Raw genomic sequence first — 19637 nt, forward strand, 5'->3', positions numbered from 1 at the left:
CTAGCCAGCATGTGATTGCATCTGTAAACTGCATTTTCTGTGTTCCCTGTGGATCAGGGGAGCTGTCCCTTCTGGTGGTGACAGAACAGGCACGGACAGAACAGCCCGTCTCAGGGGAAGTCATCTTTATCTGCCAGGGTTAGTCAGCTGAGAAACAGAGCTGTGGGCAGCTGAAAAAACACTTGGACCGTCTTAAGTTTACAGGTGGCTTATAATGGAAAGTTTTACACACTCAGATTCCTTTGCAAGCTACAAAAAAAAAAAACAGTTTGGACGGAACAGAAAAAAAAAAATGTTGGCAGTACTTTGCTGCAGTGCTTCTAACTAGCTTCCAAGAGTAAAATATCAACTTGTAGTGAAGCCTGGTGAATCAAGCCCACGCCTTCTGGCAAACAGGCTTGGCTAACTGTTACTGCCCTTTCTCCACAACTGCCTCCACACGGTTAAAAGCAGAACAGCCACCCAACCTGTCAGCACAAGGTTTGGCAGACACAGAACACTCAAGAAATGTTTCCTGAGTTGAATTCATAGATAATTCAGGGTGTCCATCATAAAAAGACTTGAAAATCAGATTGTGGACACAGTGACAAAGTAATGCTGGCATGGAAATAATAGGGGAGCTGCTTGAAGTTCAGATAGAGACATGCTACTCCATCTACGTATGTGTTGGAGTGGGTGTGCACGGGGAGGGAGGATGGAGTATATGAGCACGTGTGTTGTTTAAAGGGGAGGAACCAAGATGAAAGGAGAGACGTTTGAGAACTTCACGAGCATTTGGGTCATCCTTTTCCCCCCGGGGATGCAGAAATAATTCATTTCATGAAGGTGAGGTCTTTGTCCCCTTAATTAATAATGATCAAGAAAATGTATTCAGAATAGTATTAGATAATTTTAACACCTCAAGTGATCTTACGAATGATAAATAATAGAATATCTACAACATAAATCCTTTCTTTGCAAAGATAAAATGATCTTGAGGGGCCCTAAAGATTTAACTATGACAATATGAATTAAGAAAAATATTTTAACGCATAAGTACACTTAAGCATCATATGTTGAAGTAAAGTAACATTTCAAAAGAATGTCAGGAGACCTACTTGAAAAGAATGTCTTGACCTACTATGGGACTTAGATAACTCCAGACCCAGCATAATGGCTCCTTTGAGGAAATAGAAAGATCACTTTGTCTGGTGAAGAGGAAGATTAACATTAATGATATCCAACTCTGAGAAGGAAATAGAATTTTGACTTCCAAGAAACAAGATTAAATTTCTAGACACTAAACAGAAAAATACATTTTTATAGTAAATTAGGAAACATAGTTCATGTATAGGCACATATTTATATAAAGCTATGATTTGTAAAAATTCAGAAAATGTTAAAAGACACCTAGACACTTGTAGGTTAACCTACAGTCCTGAGCACTTTACATGTGTGGATTCTTGGGTCCTGACGACAAGCATACGATGTAGGCTGCACCGTGTCGCTATTTTATGGAAGAGATAAGCTGCATACCCAACATGCACAGTTACCACAGTTACTAGGGAAAGGCCTCAGGACCCTACCCCACACTACTGTCCTTCCTCTATTCTCCTTGAGAAGAGAAGTTCGCTCTGGCCTGGATTCCTCTGGATGTAGCACCTGATCTCTGTTGGATTTACTTCATTCTTTAGCCCCTATAATATCCTCAAAAACTGTCAATTATGTAATTTTTAAGGAAAACTATGTTATTCCCAAGTAAGATAATTAAGATCAAATAGGTGTTTCCCATGAGGAAGACTCTTTATAAGATCAAGGAAATGGCCATCAACACATGCACAAGTAATGAAGTCCAGTGCTTACTGGAAATTTTCTTCGGCCATACCAAAGAAATAAAAATTTCCAATTTGCAGGAAACTAGGTAGATGGTGTTTCAGGGAGTCACATAACCAGACAGGGACCACCAGAGCGGGAAAGATGTGTTGAAGTAGTGAGAAGGGTGAAAGAACACACTTGACGTGGACATGTAATGGGAACTGAAGAGTACCAAGGGAGGTGGGAGCACGGCCAATGAAGAGGGGGAATCAAGAAAAATAAGACCTTATTAAAATTCAAAATGAAATGTAATCCTTTCTATGATAATTGAAATTAATAAATATTAAATTGAGGAGGAAAGGTATGGGCGGGACGTTCAAAGAAGAGTGCTGGCACACAGTCACTGTTTTAACCCACACAACTGCTCTGTAAAAGAAGATACTCCCTGTCTAGGTGCATCTGGGAGAATTGCAGTTCTGAAGCCCTCTAGATGTGACGTCCGTTTATACACCCCTGTAGACTCTGCCTGGTACCCATTTATTCCTAGCTGCTGGCACCTTTTATGTCACTGGCAAAAAAATAAAAACATTAGATAATGTAACATCTGAATAAATCGATCTCATTGATTCCACATTAGAATTTTTTTTTTTATTAACTTGAGTATTTCTTATATACATTTCGAGTGTTATTCCCTTTCCCGGTTTCTGGGCAAACATCCCCCTCCCCCCTCCCCTTCCTTATGGGTGTTCCCCTCCCAACCCTCCCCCCATTGCCGCCCTCCCCCCATAGACTAGTTCACTGGGGGTTCAGTCTTAGCAGGACCCAGGGCTTCCCCTTCCACTGGTGCTCTTACTAGGATATTCATTGCTACCTATGGGGTCAGAGTCCAGGGTCAGTCCATGTATAGTCTTTAGGTAGTGGCTTAGTCCCTGGAAGCTCTGGTTGCTTGGCATTGTTGTACTTTTGGGGTCTCGAGCCCCTTCAAGCTCTTCCAGTTCTTTCTCTGATTCCTTCAATAGGGGACCTATTCTCAGTTCAGTGGTTTGCTGCTGGCATCCACATTAGAATTTATAAAACCCCGCTGGAAGCTAGCTTTAGAAGGGCAAACAATCTATATTTAGTAAGGTTAGGAATCCTAAATGATACAGGGCTCAAAGCTCCAATTAGTGGTATTTTATTTCTAATATGGGTCTTCAAATGTGGACAAATTAACACAGCCCATTCTAGAGAGAAATGTATTTTGATATCAAAGTACTCACCTAAAGTAATGCATTTCTATAAAATATATATGTACTTAAGGCACTATAACACACACACACACACACACACACTCGAATATTCTATGTACCTCTTACAAATAGTAACTGTGAATCTCACTCATCTTTTAGTTTCACTGATTATTGGTATTACTTTGTCAACGTTTCATTTCCTTCTGTCCTGGACTTTATTATTTCTTTACATCCATAGATTTTGTTTGTTGATCTAGAGCTTACTGTAGAGCCCTAGCCAGCCTGAAACTTGCTATGTAGACCAGGCTGGCCTGAAACTTCTCTGTAGACAAGACCAGCCTTGAACTCAGACACTTATCTGTGCTGGGACTAAAGGCATACACACCACCATACCTAGCCTTTTGTGTTGATTTCTAAAGACTCAACATGCCCATAAAAAATGGCGCAAACCTTTATTTCCACCTACTCAAGAGGTAGGAGAATTTCTTGAGCTCAGTGTAACCAAAATACATGATCCACTTTTTAAAAAGACTACAAAACTGTACAATCCACTCTTAATCATTTAAGTAATAGAATGTAGAAAATAGTTTACAATCGAAAGTATTTCTGTGTACATTTGCACACAAATAGCAGTGTGTGCCTTATTGGTGATCTATCAGACATTCTGTTAGAGAGACCAAATCTCTATTGTATTGGCTAACACAGAATCACCCTCATTTACATATACCCTAGCTCCAAAACAAAAAGGTTTTGAAGTTGGCAAAAACAAGAAAACCCCAAACAAACAAACAACAACAACAACAACAAAAACTACTGTTCCCTCAAGGAACATTTCCTCCATTAGTAAAGCTGGCTGCTGTGAAAGAGCTCTGAGTTGTAGGCCACCAGAGCAGGGATTATTTTCTTTACTGCTGACATAGTCATTCTGCACAAAGACACACAAGCATGGAATTTTATAGCTCTATAGAAAACACTGTATTAATTGAGTGGTTGACAGCCAGACACTTGCTGTCCAGGACACACAAAAGAAAAAGAAAAGATTTCTACCTAACAGGCAATCACTCTTTGCAGAACTTTTTCCTGTGCAAGGTTTTCAGCTAATGGAGGAAAACAAACAAGCATAAAAACTAAAGTAGTGGTGGAAAAAAAAACACTTGAAGGGTGAAAATAATTTTGTATATTATATACTGCGTATGATGTAAGTGTAGCCATAAGTTCATATGATATTAGTTTATAGCTGTTGACAGGGTAAATGGACCTTCTACCTACAGAAGATGTAAATTCAACAAGATTTTTCCTATTTTTCTTGAATATTTTATGTATTTATATTTCAAATGTTATCCCCTTTTCCCCCCTCTCCCATACCCCTTCCCCCTGCTTCCATGAAGATGCTTTCACTCCCATCCACCCACTCCAACATCAATGCCCCGGCATCACCCTACACCGAGGAGAGGAGCCTTTACATGACCAAGGACTTTCCCTCCTATTGATGCTGGACAATGCCATCCTCTGCCACATATGTGATGGAGCCATGGGTCCCTCCATGTGTACTCATTGGTTGCTGGTTTAGTCCCTGGGAGCTCTGGTGAGGTCTGGTTGGTTCTTCCTATGGTGTTGCAAACTCCTTCAGCTCCTTCAGTCTTTTCTCTAACTCCTCCATTGGAGGCCCCTTGTTCAGATCAATGGTTAGCTGCAAGCATCCTCATCTGTATCAGTAGGGCTCTGGCAGAGCCTCTCAGGAGACACCCATATCAGGCTCCTGTCAGCAAGCACTTCTTGGTATCAGCAATAGTAGCTGGGTTTGGTGCCTACATATGGGATGGATCCCCAGGTGGGGCAGTCTCTGGATGACCTTTCCTTCAGTCCACGCTCCACTCTTTGTCCCTCAACAAGATTTATATTGGCATTAAAGACAATGCTGCTGCTGCTTTTTTTTTTTTAACTTAGATGCCAGATCTCTAGGTTTGTCCCATTCTTCCTTTTCTCTCTGCTGAGCCTCTAATCCAAACAATAGCCACTGAATGCTTATCAGCAAGAGGGTGACCACAAGAGCATTACTGCTGTGGGGCAAAGCTCCCGACAGACTTACCACCTTGATACTATCAAAGCCCCAATTTGGAAGTATGATTTCTTACTACAACTAAAAAACCCCTTCATTGATAAATAAATAACCAGTTTCTTCTATCTTCTTATATTAAGCATTTATCCTCCTTACAACTGTCCCAAAGCCCCTTATTCACACACATTTCTCCCTAAGCAAGGATGAAAGTTTAATTTCATAATCATTAAACTAAGAAGCATTTTGAAGCCATAAAAAGGCTGTACTGCCATCGTGTGGCTAAAGGTGTGTTTACAGAAACCACCTTCCAGTATTTCCTACTAACAAACCAAATTTACAGCCCAGTATGAATCAATGTAATTTTTTATTTGAAATTTATATTTAAGAACAATTATCACTCACACATCTCTTCAGTTGCTTATGATAAATGCCACTGCATTAAAACAAGAAACAACATTCTCAACAGCTGACTCGGATACAAAACTAAGACAGCTGTGTACACTGTTCTGCTCCTGCTGGTGGGGTTTTATAGTTCACCCTCATACACACTCCAGCTATGAAAATCTTGAAAAAATCAGATTATGGCATCCAGCAGTTTCAAGTGACCTATAACATCTTAAAAACAACCAATATGACATTTATTCAAGCTGATCAACATTTTTGTTCAAACCAGGACTATGTCCCAAACAAAGACTGTCATAAAAATTATAGAAAATAGAAATGGTTTTCCATCTCTCTCTATTATTACATCTACCTTATTTTCCCACACATAACTGAAAGCCATACTTTAATTCTAATGAAAGACAGTTTTAATAATAAATATAGTCCTTTGTATTTTTCAACTATAGAATCGTCTAGATTCTTTGCAAGGCATCTGAAGGAATTTATACCAACTGCTCTGTAATGATGGAGTTTAATGAGAAGTTAAGCACCTCTAGATCGAAGTCTACCTAGTTTCTTGTTTCTTAAACAATTCATCTAAGTCATAGGAAGACAGCGCCATCTACAGGTCTGCACAAATAGAAAAGGATTGGCTTAGATTATGATGGGAATGACAGTGTCCCTCCAGTCCTAGTAGGAAGCTCAACGTTAACTCTGTTCACCCTGGAATCTCAGGAGATAGTATTAAGTTATAACAAAGTGCTTTAATGTTTCGCTACAACAATTTTTCAATGTAACAATAACAGCAACAAGAAAAGAAACTCAATACTTTTCTACAATTGTTTTATTCTTTGTGGTCCATAAATATTGGTAACTATTGAAGAAATATTAGCATGCTGATAAGCATCTCTCCTCTCCCTAACATATTCACCTCATAAAACACTTCGTGGACATAATTTCACTGTGAATGTCATCTGTTAAAAACAACACATAAGAGGAAGACATATAGTCACTTTACAGTACTGTAGTTTTTATATACACTAAGCTAAGTCCACTCTTTCGTGTAACACAAACTGGCTACTCCTTTTTTAAAAAGATGTGTTTATTTATTTCTATGTATATGAGTACACTGTAGCTGTCTTCAGACTCACCAGAAGAGGACACTGGATTCCACTACAGATGGTTATGAGCCACCATGAAACGTTTACTGGGAATTGAACTCAGGACCTCTAGAAGAGTAGTCAGTGTTCTTAACCACGAGTCATCTCTCTAGCCCAAACTGGTTACTCTTATTCAGGGAGGAAAGGGTTAAAAATACACGCGCTTCAAAAAACTTAAGATTCTCTCCCTTTTCGTGGATAAGCTTCAGTGTGTTCTGTGGGGCTGATCTTACATCAGTCAGACATGCATGCATCTTACTTGGTTAGATAAGGTTCCTTCCATATCATCCAGCATATGATAATGATAAGGTTTAGGATAGTCTTAGCTAAGCATATGTAATGGACAACAGAAATGAAAAGCTTATTAATGTTGAGCTCTGTTCTGTGCAAGAAGACTCTCACACCTGAGCTAAGGTCTGATATTTAAAGATTCTGTAAAGAAAAGAAATGCTCTGCTGTACTCAGCTTCCCAAAGCAGCTCTGGATTCTTAACCCAATGAGCAGAAAGGCCAGGCTATACATGGGGCTGCATACACCATTACCCACAATGCACCCTGATAGTGTAGAGTAGTAGCTGGGAGCTCAAGTTTTGAAAAAAAAAAGTAGGTAGACAGACAGACAGACAGACAGAATGCAGAATTGGGTTGTATGCCTTGTCACTAGGCTTGAACAAACCTCATTTATCTGAGATTTACTTTCTTCATCTTTAAGAAATTACAAATTAATGCAGGAGATTTAAGCAAAGTGAAATACTTGGGACACAATAAATAGTGTTATCAGCAGTCAAGATAAGATTTGTTGTTATCAGTTCTAATTAATTTTATCATGCTTATTGACTATATATAACAAAATATCTACCCCACCTAAGTGAGCACATAAGATTCATTTATGACTCCTTGAGTTGACAAAAAAAAAAAAATGAATCTGACTGAAGTGAAAATCGCAATGAATACACCCTACAAGAGAAAGTAGCATTTGAGGTGGTGATTTCTTTTTTTTTTTTTTTCTTTTTTTTTTTTTCTTTTTTTTTTTTTTTTCCGGAGCTGGGGACCGAACCCAGGGCCTTGTGCTTGTTAGGCAAGCGCTCTACCACTGAGCTAAATCCCCAACCCCAGAGGTGGTGATTTCAAAATACATTTCTAGACTGTCTTTGAGGATCAACTCCATGTTATTTCTACTGTGCACATCCCAATGTGACTCTGCAAAAGTACAACATGGATGGGAGTGGCTTATCAGCCCCCACACCTAACTGAGGAGCTCTGAACAGCTGATAACTTCTGGTAGAAGGAAGAAAAAAATGTAAGGGTGTGGCTAGACTCAGAAGGTTATTTTTAAGAACACAGGAGGTGGGAGTGGGTAGAAAGTGAAGGATGAACTGAGAAGAGTTGGGGGAAGAGTACTGTTGGGCTGTTCAAAATACATTGTACGTATGCGTCAAATTCTCTAAGAATTAATATTATATTTTAAAAATATTAAAGTGTCCCTTTGGGGAACAATGAAGTTGCAGATACAGACCTGAGAGTCACTGCAAATAGTTTCAAGTCAGCCAGAGGGCAAATGGTCTTTGACAAGAAGATAACAGACAACCCTGGGTAATCAGCAAGGGAGACAGTGAAGGACTCAGAAGTTGGGCACAGTAGCCAAAATCTATACTCTGGAGACAGAACTGCTACAAACTCAAAGCCAGTCTCATGCATAGTGAGAAGCAGGACAGCCCCAGCTGCAGATCCAGACAGACCCTGTCAAAATAAGCAAACAAACAGGAAGAAGGGTATAAACCGACCTCAAGAACAACTTTCAAGGAAACTATTAAAGGTGTGAAATTCTACAACTATGAGATAAAGTTGAGAATGAGAAACTTCTGGCAGGTAAAATTTTCAGCAAAAAGAGGAAAAATACGTAGCCAATTATAGTAAGTTGAATATCAATTGAGAACACTTTCAAGGTTGAAATGGAAGAACAAGGACCATAAAACCCAGATTGGGGTATGAGACATGAGCTTGAGGAGCAAATATAAAGGAAGACTATCTGAGCTATAGACCTAGAGCTGGGGAGCGGCTAAGTGGGTAAAGGGTGTAGCAAGCATGAGGACCTGCATTTGAATCTCCAGCATCCAGGAAAAAACGGGGTGTGAGAGAGCACTTTTCTGTAATCTCAGCATTGGGAAGGGGACTGGGGAGAGATTAATCACTGACCATCAAGCCAAACAGTGTCATCAGGTTCAGTCAGAGGTCCTGTCTCAAAAGCTAAGGTGGAGAGACAGAGGAAGACACGGATGTCAGACTCTGGCTCATACTCACAAAGGGGTGATTGTATTTATACAAGGTGCCCATGTGCCACACACATGCATGCATACATACGTGTATGTAAGGGGGGAGGGGGAAGGTACATGCACTTACCTACATGTGGATGTGCACAACAGAAGCATACATGGACATACACACAGTAGAAAATGAAATGGGACAAAAAGGCTTAAGGTGTTTGGCAATGATTTGTAACATCTCTTTTAGTTTTGGAATCCTGAAATGTGAAATTGCGTTGCTATGAGAAATGACAAAGATTTTAGACCCAGAGAATTTTTTTTCACATTATTTTTTTCACACAAGTAGTTGAAACAAAATGTTGTTCTTAACACTGTTGCAGTTGTCGCTCTTAAAAGAGTATTAAAGCCTGTGACGACTTCTGTCTTTGGAAGTGGAGCCTAAGAATGAATGTTGTGTGAGCTAGCCTCTGATGTCTACTCCTTAATATAGGTCATTAACATTTCTCAGCCTCTACCATGTAACCTCTGAAACAGAGTTTTTAATATTCTGTCACTGTGGCCAGGCTGGCGGAAGGGTAAGCGAGGGCTGATTTAGCAGCCTGTTTCTAAAACACTGGGGAAAGTTGTTTTATGTCAACTGAATAACGTCCCCACACACTGACAGTGGCAAAGCTTCTAACTGCCATTCACAGGAATAAAATGAGAAATCCTCTGAGTGTAGTTATTCAGCTCTGTTTTTGCTCCTTAATTAATATTCTTGAAAGTCTAGGTTTTCCTAAAGAGACAAAACTACTTTTAATTAACACACACCCTTTAAAGGTATTTTATAATTAATTTGAGCAATAGAGTTGCTTCCTCCTCTGTGGTTAAAATAAAGGGGGATTTTTTTCCTCCCTAATTATCCAGATAATGGGTTCCAGTCTCCCTTTGATGTGTCACAAGGGCTCACCTGTTTCACTACAACCTGCTATTTATTATCAAACAATTATAGTTCCTCAAATCCCGAATTTCCAAAGGTGTCATTTATCCAAATCACATGTGTGCCCCCTTTGCACTCATTCTTAAAAAAAATTTCCTTGATCAAAAATGTAAGCTTGCCTACCCCCTGGTGTATCAGCCTTTATTAGCTACCACAAATTAAAATCCAGAAGACTTCTAGTGTATGGACCATTAATGTATCACTTTTAACTATATTCAAACCATTATAATAGAATAAAAATGGAGAAAATATTATGAAAAAGAAATGCTTAAGATATAAAAGATCCATAATCTCAAAAAAAAAAGATTTAAAATTATTCCACATCTTTTAACCATTTTTTTTGTTGAAAATCTCATACTTCCTCCGTGCTAGGATAAGAAATAATCTTAAATGTTCTCAGAATTAATTTCTTGAAGCCTGTTCATGAATCTCTGGTTTTCCCTCCCCAGAAGTGTCTGCCACCTCACTCTCATTCACTAAAAGTTAATGAGATTACAATTCACAAAGTACTTGAATTGTGTTTAGCACAAAATTAGAAAACTTTATTTTTCCAGAACAGTTCATTTCAACCAAAGTGGTGGCATCCGAGGAGATGAGCAAAGTAAAGTACAGATATTGATGAATGGGATGTGTACCTACAAGTCACAAAGGACCAGAATGAGGCTAGGGTAGGTAAGAGTGAACAAAGAGGTTGGAGAATTGTTGTCCTGCCAGCCCAGTGACCCATGACAGAAGGGATAAGGCCTAGGGCAGCATTATGGGTAGGACTGGATGACTTGAGCAGGTTTCTGAGAGACTGCAGAGGCACCCTAGGTTTGCCAATGGGAAAGGGTGTGTACAGACTACTGGTAAATTTGTAAGAAAACCTGACAGGCCCCTGTAAGAGAAAGACCTCCTAGGACACCAGAGCAGCAGCATTGCAGCACTCGGGAGATCCTGAGTTAGGGTGCAAAAGCTTCTAAGAGTTTGGGGTAATAAACATTTGAGTGGACTGGAAAGGATTGCACCTAACATGGAGAGACAGGGGGTGGGGGGAGACGGAGAAAGGGAGAGGGAGAGGGAAAGCGAGAACAACCCCATGGGCTTTTAGAACATGTAGAGAGACACAAACTATACATTAACAAAAAGGAAGCAGAGCTGGAGAGATGGCGCAGCAGTTAGAATATACTGCACTTGCAGAAGGCCTAAGTTCAATCCCCAGCACCCACTTTGGCCAGATCCCAGGCTTCTGGCCTCGGAGGGTACTGGTCTTCATGTGCATATACCCATACACAGACCACACACATACGCATAACTGAAAATAATAAATCTTCATTTAGAAAAAGATGAGGAGGGGGAGGGGATGCTGTCTGAAGTGACTCCTAGATCCAAAGAGGAGCTGACCATGCGAATGACAGAGAAGCCCCCTAGAACTCCTTGATGTAAAAACAGGGTGGTGAAACCAGTGTGAGGAATTCTGACATTGTTGCTGTCATGCTTGCTGGTAACTATAGATTTGTAAGCACCTGGAACAGAGAAGAAAATAATAAAGCAGTGCAGTCCAATGCTGAGTGTGAGTTACTTGCCCCTCGTTCAGAGCCCCTTTTCAGTCCAAACTTTACCCACCTGCATGTGGAGGTGCTGAATGGATTGCCATTAAAATAAATGGATTTTGTTTTGGATAAAAGCGATCTCGTTCCACAGAAGCCAGTGACCCCTGTGGTTGAATTAGGGAAAAGCTGGAGGAAGATGAGGAGGAGGGCAAACCTGAAAGAGGACCAGCAGTCTCAATTAACCTGGACCCCCAAGATCTCTCAGACACTGAGCCACCAACCAGGAAGCATACACCAGCTGAGATGAGGGTCCAAACACACTTACAGCAGAGGACTCCCGGGTCTGGACTCAGAGAAGATGACTCTCAAGAGACTGGAGGCCCCAGGGAGTTGGGAGATCTGGTGAGGATGGGAGTGAGAGGATCCTCTTGGAGATGGGGAGAGGAGGTGTGGGATGTGGAACAATCAGAGGGTAGACTGGGAGGGGGATAAAGTCTGGATTATAAAAAAAATTAAAGAGTAAGTTTTTAAAACTGTACACTAATAGGAACTGTAAGAGAGTGCACACATGATCCCTCTAACTCTGTGTCACTTCCTTCTTCTGCAAATGGCGTCTGCCTTATGGAGTCCTGAGAGTAAAGATATTAATTCCTGTGAAGCATAGAACTGACTGGCATTTAACACTCAGTGGGCATCTACTGGTTAATTTTGTTAACTTGACATAGGCTAGAGTCATCTGGGAGGAGAAAACTATTGAGAAAATGTCTCCATAAGAGTGAGCTGTAGACCAGTCTGTAGAACATTTTCATAATTAGTGATGGGTGGGGGAGGGCCCAGCCCATTGTGAGCCGGGCCACCCCTGGGCTGGTTGTCCTGGGTGCCATAATAAAGCAGGCTGAGCAAGCCAAGTAAGCTTGGCCTCTGCATCAGTTCCTGCCTCTAGGTTCCTGCTCTGTCTGAGTTCCTGTTCTGACTTCCTTCAATAATGAACAGTAACAATGTAAACCCCTTCAGTCCTGGGCACACTACAACTGAGGCTGCACCTTCACCCATGGCCTTCCACGGCCTCTCACAGTGCCCAGCCTCAGTTGTTCTTCATGACCCCTTCATGCCATCAATACTAGGTACCACCTGGGTGAGTCTTAGACATTGCCAAGTGCAGCTGTAATATTAGATAACAACTTTGGCTATCTGTGGAACACAGCTTCTTTGTGCTCTCAGAAACACTTCCCAGAAAATTCCATTGCAGTGATGCTGGTCTCTTTTTTTTTTTCAGAGCTGGGGACCGAACCCAGGGCCTTTGCGCTTCCTAGGCAAGCGCTCTACCACTGAGCTAAATCCCCAACCCCGATGCTGGTCTCTTCTTAATCACCACTAATTTCTTAGCTCTAGCTAACCAATGTCAATTGTCCCAAAACTGCCATGTTCTGCTGCTTGCCGGAGTTGGAACGTGACCCCATTGTTCTATTACATTATCACTAGCTTTCCGTTTTCCAACTCTTTCACTGCCTAAGCTTGGCTGACCTGAATCTCTGTAAATTGACCTTGAACTCAGACATCTTCGAGCACGTCCCCTGGGATTATAGGTGTGTACCATCACACCTGGATTTAAGCTTTTCTTCACCTAGAACTTGCTGTCTCATGCTGGCCTTGAACTCAGAGATCTTGGCTTTATCTCCCAGGATTAAAGGCGTGTACCACCTTGCCTGGATCTAAATTTAGCTGGGTAGGATCTTGCCCCAAGGTAACCACTCCATTAATTCAATTTAATATCCTTAAGCACGGGGTTCAGCTCCATTTTCCTTCCTGGTGCTCCTTTGATACTGGAACTGTATTTTATCTTTTTCCTTTATAAACTTGCTATACTTATTCAAATCAAAGTTTTCACTAGTAGCAAGATCTATCTATTCTGCAAGGTCTAGCTATAATGACAAGCCCTAAAGGAGGTTTTAGATATATGTTATTAGATGCGTGCTAACAAACAGCTAAGCATACCTCCAGTCTTTAAATGGAAATATCACACGTCCTCTTGTAATAAAAGAATGATGTATTATATAATATACACAAATAGTCCTTTTATGGTGAATCTATTTTTTTTTTTTTTTAGCTTTCCTTTGAGAATCTCCAAACCACATGTGCCACCTATCCAATGGGGACAGGCTGTCATTAATTGATAGAGGTGGGTTCCTATCAACATTGGGTAATTTTGAGTCTATTCCTAGTATTTTGAATTAAAAAAAAAAACACAAGTTCCCTGCACCCCCCCCCCCAGGAAGATCATTCAAGAGCATGAATACTTGGAAGCTGTTGGAAACCAAATTCTAATACAAGGAATGAAAACTTCAAAACAACAGTTAACTGTGAGAAACAAAACTTCTCCCGTCCCAAAGATCACGTAGTGAAATATCTCTGTCAAATTGGCACCCTTACGGCCCTGTACTCTCCACATAAGTTGGCATGGCACAGCAGTCTGCTTGGCAGAATGCCGAGATTTTCCTATGTTAAAGGAAGATAAGGGCTAGAGAAATAATTGAGTGGTTCAGATCTTTCAGAAGGACCAAGATTGGATTCCTGCTTGGTGGCTCACAGTTGTCTGTAACTCTAGTTCCAGGGATTCTATCACCTTCTTGTGGCCTCCTTGGGGACTAGACACACACTTGATGCCCAGACATACAGGAAGGCAAGATACTCACACTCATGAAAGAGGGGCTGGGAGACAAGTCACCCAGTAAGCTGCTAAAAAAACAGTTGACTCGCCATTGTCTAATGTATAAGACACTATCTGCATGCATTTGGGCTTGCCTACCTTTTACAAAAATGTTAGAGCATGGCAAATCAGAGTAATGCTCAATAGACATGAGTCACCATTGTCCTGCCTTGAGGGTAATGGACCACATGACGTAGACAAGGTGAAGAAATACTGCATCCTTTTTCCTCCTGAGTGTTCCAGTTTCTCAAGGGGATGACACTAGACCTTGAATGCCATGAGACATTTGTATCTTTCCCATAAGCCACTCCCATTATTTTCTTCTTTATGAGAACATTCTTTTAGAGGACAACTTTGACCTTTGCAACCAGATGATTATCGTTATAATACACAGACAGATGTTAGTATCAGTAATCAGAAATCTGGTATTAAAGACTCAAATGCACCTTATTTTTATAAAAAGTCTACCTCTCTTGTCAATGTAATAAGATCAGCCTAGATTACTACAGTTTCAGCAAATTTCAATATTATTAATATGCTTTTAAAGGTCAAGTAGAAGAAAATATGACGTCAGTGATGCCACAGTGTAAACTACATGAATCCAGCAGCCCATTTCAAATTTATCTTGTAATTGACTTACCACTTATCCATGCTAACTGATTAATTCCCATTTACATCAAGAACAATACATGGTGGCATAAATCCATCTACGCCAAATGTTTATCCAAGAATATGCAGCATAAACAGAATTAGAGTCTTTGAGTTGAACTGTGCTTAATACACGTTGTGAATATACAAACCAGCCAAGATGTCTGTAAGTCACTGGGCATAGCCTGGAATGTTAACCAGCTTCACTTTCCCTACGTCTAGCAGAGTGTTCTTTGTTCAGGATCACAGAGTTGGAATTAAACCATATATATCATTATTTAAAGGTTCGGTTTTGCTTGAAAATAGACGTTGCTAAGTATATATTGAGTATCTTTTAGTCTATCTTAATTATTATTTATCAGTTGTCATAACTTATTAAAATAACCACACCCATGAAATTGTCACAGCCTACTATTAAAAATATTTAAAATTATGCATAATTTAATGGTGACAACTTCTTCCAGCTGCATTTGAGGGTAGTTATTCCCAAGCTGGTTTTAATAGATCTTTTTATAAAGTCTCTCCCACATCGTAGTTCTCTACAGATTAATGTGAGTCCAAGAGCGTTGGACTCACGTAGCAAGAGCGTTTAATCTTAATGTATCTATTTATGGCGTGCATATAACCCAAGAAGCACAGTGTAAAGAATCCCTGTGAAGAGAGGCTAGAGTTATGCTAAGATCCTCTCTAGCTGAGAGCTTGGGAAAAACCTGCTAAGAAACTTAAGACGGAACTGGATCCTCCTTCTGTAAGATAGCTGTCAAAAGGAAGAGGAAGGGAGGGAGTGGGAAGCTTTCCAAAAGCCACAGTAAGTTTCAGGGACTGGTGAATCCTTTCATGCTTCTCACTCTAGGAACAGAGAAACCCAGGAACCTGAGAGCAGAGCAGCTAGTGGGGACTTCACCCAAAAGAGCCGACACCGGCTGCTCGCCTCCTCTGCTCTTCGCCGAGTCAGAGTGGAAGATTTAGGAGGACGCACACAAACTTTCGGTTGGAAGGCGAGCCTTGGGGACGTTGTCGGGTGGTGCGGCGCGGAGCGCGCGGGGAGCGGGCAGCCTTACCTGCACACCCTCCGGCCGCGACCTGCCTGCAGGTCTCGTGCAGCAAGCTGACGTTGGAGGCCGACATCTTCGTGACCAGGGGACAGAGTAGCCAAGATGCTGGAGCGAGCTCCTCTGAAGGCCGCCGCTCGCTGAAGGCCGCCGCCGATGGAGACCGGGTCCCGTCGGTTCTGGGGCTGAAGTCTTCCCTGTGTGGCTGCGGTCCAGCTAAAGACGGCGGTTCTGGCACCGGCTCGCGGCGAGGTCGGCGGAGGGGGTCCGAATTTGCCCGGCGCTGCCTGAGGCTGCCCTTTCCACAGGGGCGCTGGAGGGGAACACTGACAACTGGGGGCTGGGTAGACTTGGCCTAGCTCAGTGGGTCAGACTTGAGCTTCTAGATACAGGCTTATGAATTTGCCTATCGAGACCTCCTGCGGAGTTTGTTTAGCTAGCTGCTTATCTAAGGGCTGCCTTAGACAAGGACGTCAGAGAAGCAGCCTCGGGCGACCCTTGCTCTCCTGGCATTTCAACATACAGTACTGTTCCAAAGAAGGGATAGTGCGTAAATTCCTCCAAGTTAGTCATCCAGAAATTGAAGGCCACGGCAACTAGATCAGAGCAGATCTGTCTTTTAAAAAGTGCCAATATGGTAACTTTGCCAGGGAAGTAGTTTTGGACATTTATTTCATGCACAATAAACTGAGTTTTACTTACTGCAACCATAAAGGTCTTGTTATTCAAGTACCCTGTGCCCACTTCACAGGGTCACCAAGCTGTTCACAAGAAGCACAGTATGATGACTTGTCAGAGAGCCTAGTCTTTCAGGGTTAGGGCCTAGAAACCTGTGTTTTAGTAGTTCCCTGTTAGGAACATTGAGGCAGATGTGAAAGTGAAGCATCAATAACCTACTTATTTCTTTGTACAAAATGTGGAATTACTCATACTAGTGCTTTAGAACCACGGACAAGACAAAACTACGGTTAGTGCCTGTTGGTAAAACTGCAGTATAAGAGAAACACTAGAGTCAGATAGTTTAGAACGCTCACCACGCCCCTGACAGGCAGGACATGATAAGAGGGAGTACTGGGGACTGGAAACCCTGTTGTCATTTCTAAAGCTTAGTGTTTAATACATGTATTCTGAGCATATAAACTGCCATTGCTCACTGTCAGAAACATGGATAGGTGCAATTTAAAATAACTCAGTGTCAGATCAAATAGACAAAATTAATATTTATATCTTATTTTCATTCTCTGAGCCATTAAGTGTTGGTGACAGGCTGTGGAGGTGGCTCCGTCAGTAAAGTGCTTTGTCATGCAAGCCTGAGGACCTAAATCCAGCTTTCCCAAACATGGAAGGCAGCGTTAGTCTGTAACCCTGGCAGGAGAACATGGAAGGCAGTATTAGTCTGTAACCCTGGCAGGAGAACATGGAAGACAGTATTAGTCTGTAACCCTGGCAGGAGAACATGGAAGGCAGTATTAGTCTGTAACCCTGGCAGCAAGGAGGCAAAGACAGGCAGATCCCTGGAGCTGTCTGGTCATGGGGAATTGAATTCCAGGTTCCGTTGCAGGCCCAGTCTCAAAAGGTAAAATGGAGAACAATTGAAGATTCCCAACAGTAACTTCTAGGCACCACACACTTCTGTTGCAGGTGAGTATCTGCTCACATGCACAACACATGTATACATACATGTACACATACATATGCACACACAACACATACACACATACACCCTGTGTGTGTACACATACACGCACACACATAAACCACGTGTACACACATATGTATACACATACATCTGCAACCACATGTACACACTGTTGGGTGCCTGTGCCACCTGACTAAGAAAACCTAACACCCACACACGAAGAATTGGGTAAATGTACTGCTTATGTGATCAGATACACAAAAATAGTTTCTCATTTTTAAAATTGCCCCATTTGAAAATGTTCATCAATACCAAATGGCCAGCCTTGAAAACATACATACAAGTCATATACTTATCGAGGTTATATTTAGTAATGTATATTTTACACATAAACATGCTTAGAACAACAATTAATGAAAAAAGTATGAATTTAAAAGAGAGCAAGAAAAAGTCCAAGGGAGAGCTTGGAGGGAGTGAAAGGGAAATGTTATATTAAATTCTCAAACCAGAGCTTCCAGGGACTAAGCCACTACCTAAAGACTATACATGGACTGACCCTGGACTCTGACCTCATAGGTAGCAGTGAATATCCTAGTAAGAGCACCAGTAGAAGGGGAAGCCCTGGGTCCTGCTAAGACTGAACCCCCAGTGAACGTGATTGTTGGGGGGAGGGCGGCAATGGGGGGAGAATGGGGAGGGGAACACTCATAAAGAAGGGAGGGGGAGGGGTTAGGGGGATGTTGGCCCGGAAACCAGGAAAGGGAATAACACTTGAAATGTAAATAAGAAATACTCAAGTTAATAAAAAAAGTATTAAATTCTCAAGTAAATAAGAAATACCCAATTTAATAAAGATGAAAAAATTCTCAAAAATAAAAAATTCTAATAGCAAAAGTGAAATTGGTTACCAAACAAACAAAAAACAAACAAACAAACAAAAAAACCAAAAAATCCTGCTGCTCTATCACTAAGCAAATTAAAGGTATGGAGAACTATATTTTACTAGTTAAATATGGGATCTTAAATACAATATAAATCATTTATTCAACAAATATTGAGGATCTGTTGCATTTTAGACATAATCCCAAAATTTCAGAGCTTACAAAAACATTTCATGCTCTTGCTCCTCTCTTGCTCTTGTCTTCCTGCTCCTGCTCTGTCCTCGCGCCCTCCCCCTCCCCTCCCCAGGCTCAAGGCTGGCCTCTATTTCTCTACTTCTCTCCTCTCTCCCCTCCCCCCCTCCCCTCTCCCCCCTCTCTATCTGCCTTTCTCTGCTTCTTCTACCCCCTTGACTCCCCTCCCCATACCCTGAATAAACTCTATTCTACACTAAAAAAAAAAAAAACATTTCATTATCAAAAGTAGAAATTGAATTTTTCAAGATGATAACAGGAATAATCATTTATGTGAGTTTTTATTACAGGATTCCTTTTGATAACAATGGGATTGTAGTTTCAAATGGTAACCCCAAGCCAAACACATTTGTATGTAAAATAGACTTTTTTAAAAAAAGTAACCACAGAACCTTTTTGCATTTATTGGGTGTCCATGTGTGTGGATGCATGCATGCAACAGCATATGCAGGTCAAGACACAACTTGTGGAAGAGGGTTCTCTCCTCTCACCGTGTGAGTCCCAGCAAACCAATTCAGAAAACTGATCGGAAGGCTGCAGTGGTTTCCTTTATCCATCTCACAGGTCCCAAAACACAGAATTAATAAAGTCACAGCTAGAATATCCCAAGGTGCCACTCAGCCAAACTATGTATTCATTAAAACCTTACCTTTATCACGTTCCTGGCATTAGCAATTTCTAACGCTAAGCACCTCTTCATAACGGGCTGTCTAATCTCATGGAGAGATCCTACCCTTTTGTAATGTAAATTTTTATCTCCTCTAGATTGTCTCAGAATGTCTAATGCCTTCAAGTCACTATTTAAAGGGAGCTTATTGATGCCTATGTTCACCATTTCTTTATACTCCTCAAACTCCCATCCTCAGAAGATGAGTATAGATTTGTGGTCTCATCAAACCACCCACCCCTGCACCCCAAAGGCCTCCTCTTTTTAACTTCCTTGGACAAGGACAGATCTCTCTCTCTCTCTCTCTCTCTCTCTCTCTCTCTCTCTCTCTCTCTCTCTCTCTCTCTCCCATATAGTCCTGTCTCACAACTCCACAGCAACTGAAATCGGCCCC

The 19637-nt window shown here is 41.3% G+C and overlaps 1 protein-coding gene and 1 non-coding gene across 3 annotated transcripts in view; both read right to left on the reverse strand.

Moving 5' to 3' along the window:
- The window catches only part of Slc25a21 (solute carrier family 25 member 21), a 499458-nt gene extending 482944 nt beyond the window's left edge, over window positions 1-16514 (reverse strand). The window contains exon 1 of one of the 2 annotated variants that reach the window (NM_133614.3): window positions 15814-16297. In NM_133614.3, coding sequence (NP_598298.1) covers window positions 15814-15880 — 67 coding nt within the window. In that variant the 5' untranslated portion in view covers window positions 15881-16297. Of the gene's footprint in view, window positions 1-15813 lie in introns of both variants that reach the window. The other variant, XM_039111745.2, reaches the window with a different exon arrangement.
- Window positions 7659-7739, reverse strand: Trnav-aac44 (transfer RNA valine (anticodon AAC) 44). Its single transcript has one exon. It is a non-coding gene; the product is annotated as a tRNA-Val (tRNA).
- Window positions 16515-19637: the final 3123 nt, after the last annotated feature.

This window comes from Rattus norvegicus, chromosome 6, assembly GCF_036323735.1.
Source record: "Rattus norvegicus strain BN/NHsdMcwi chromosome 6, GRCr8, whole genome shotgun sequence".
In the NCBI taxonomy this organism is placed as follows: domain Eukaryota; kingdom Metazoa; phylum Chordata; class Mammalia; order Rodentia; family Muridae; genus Rattus; species Rattus norvegicus.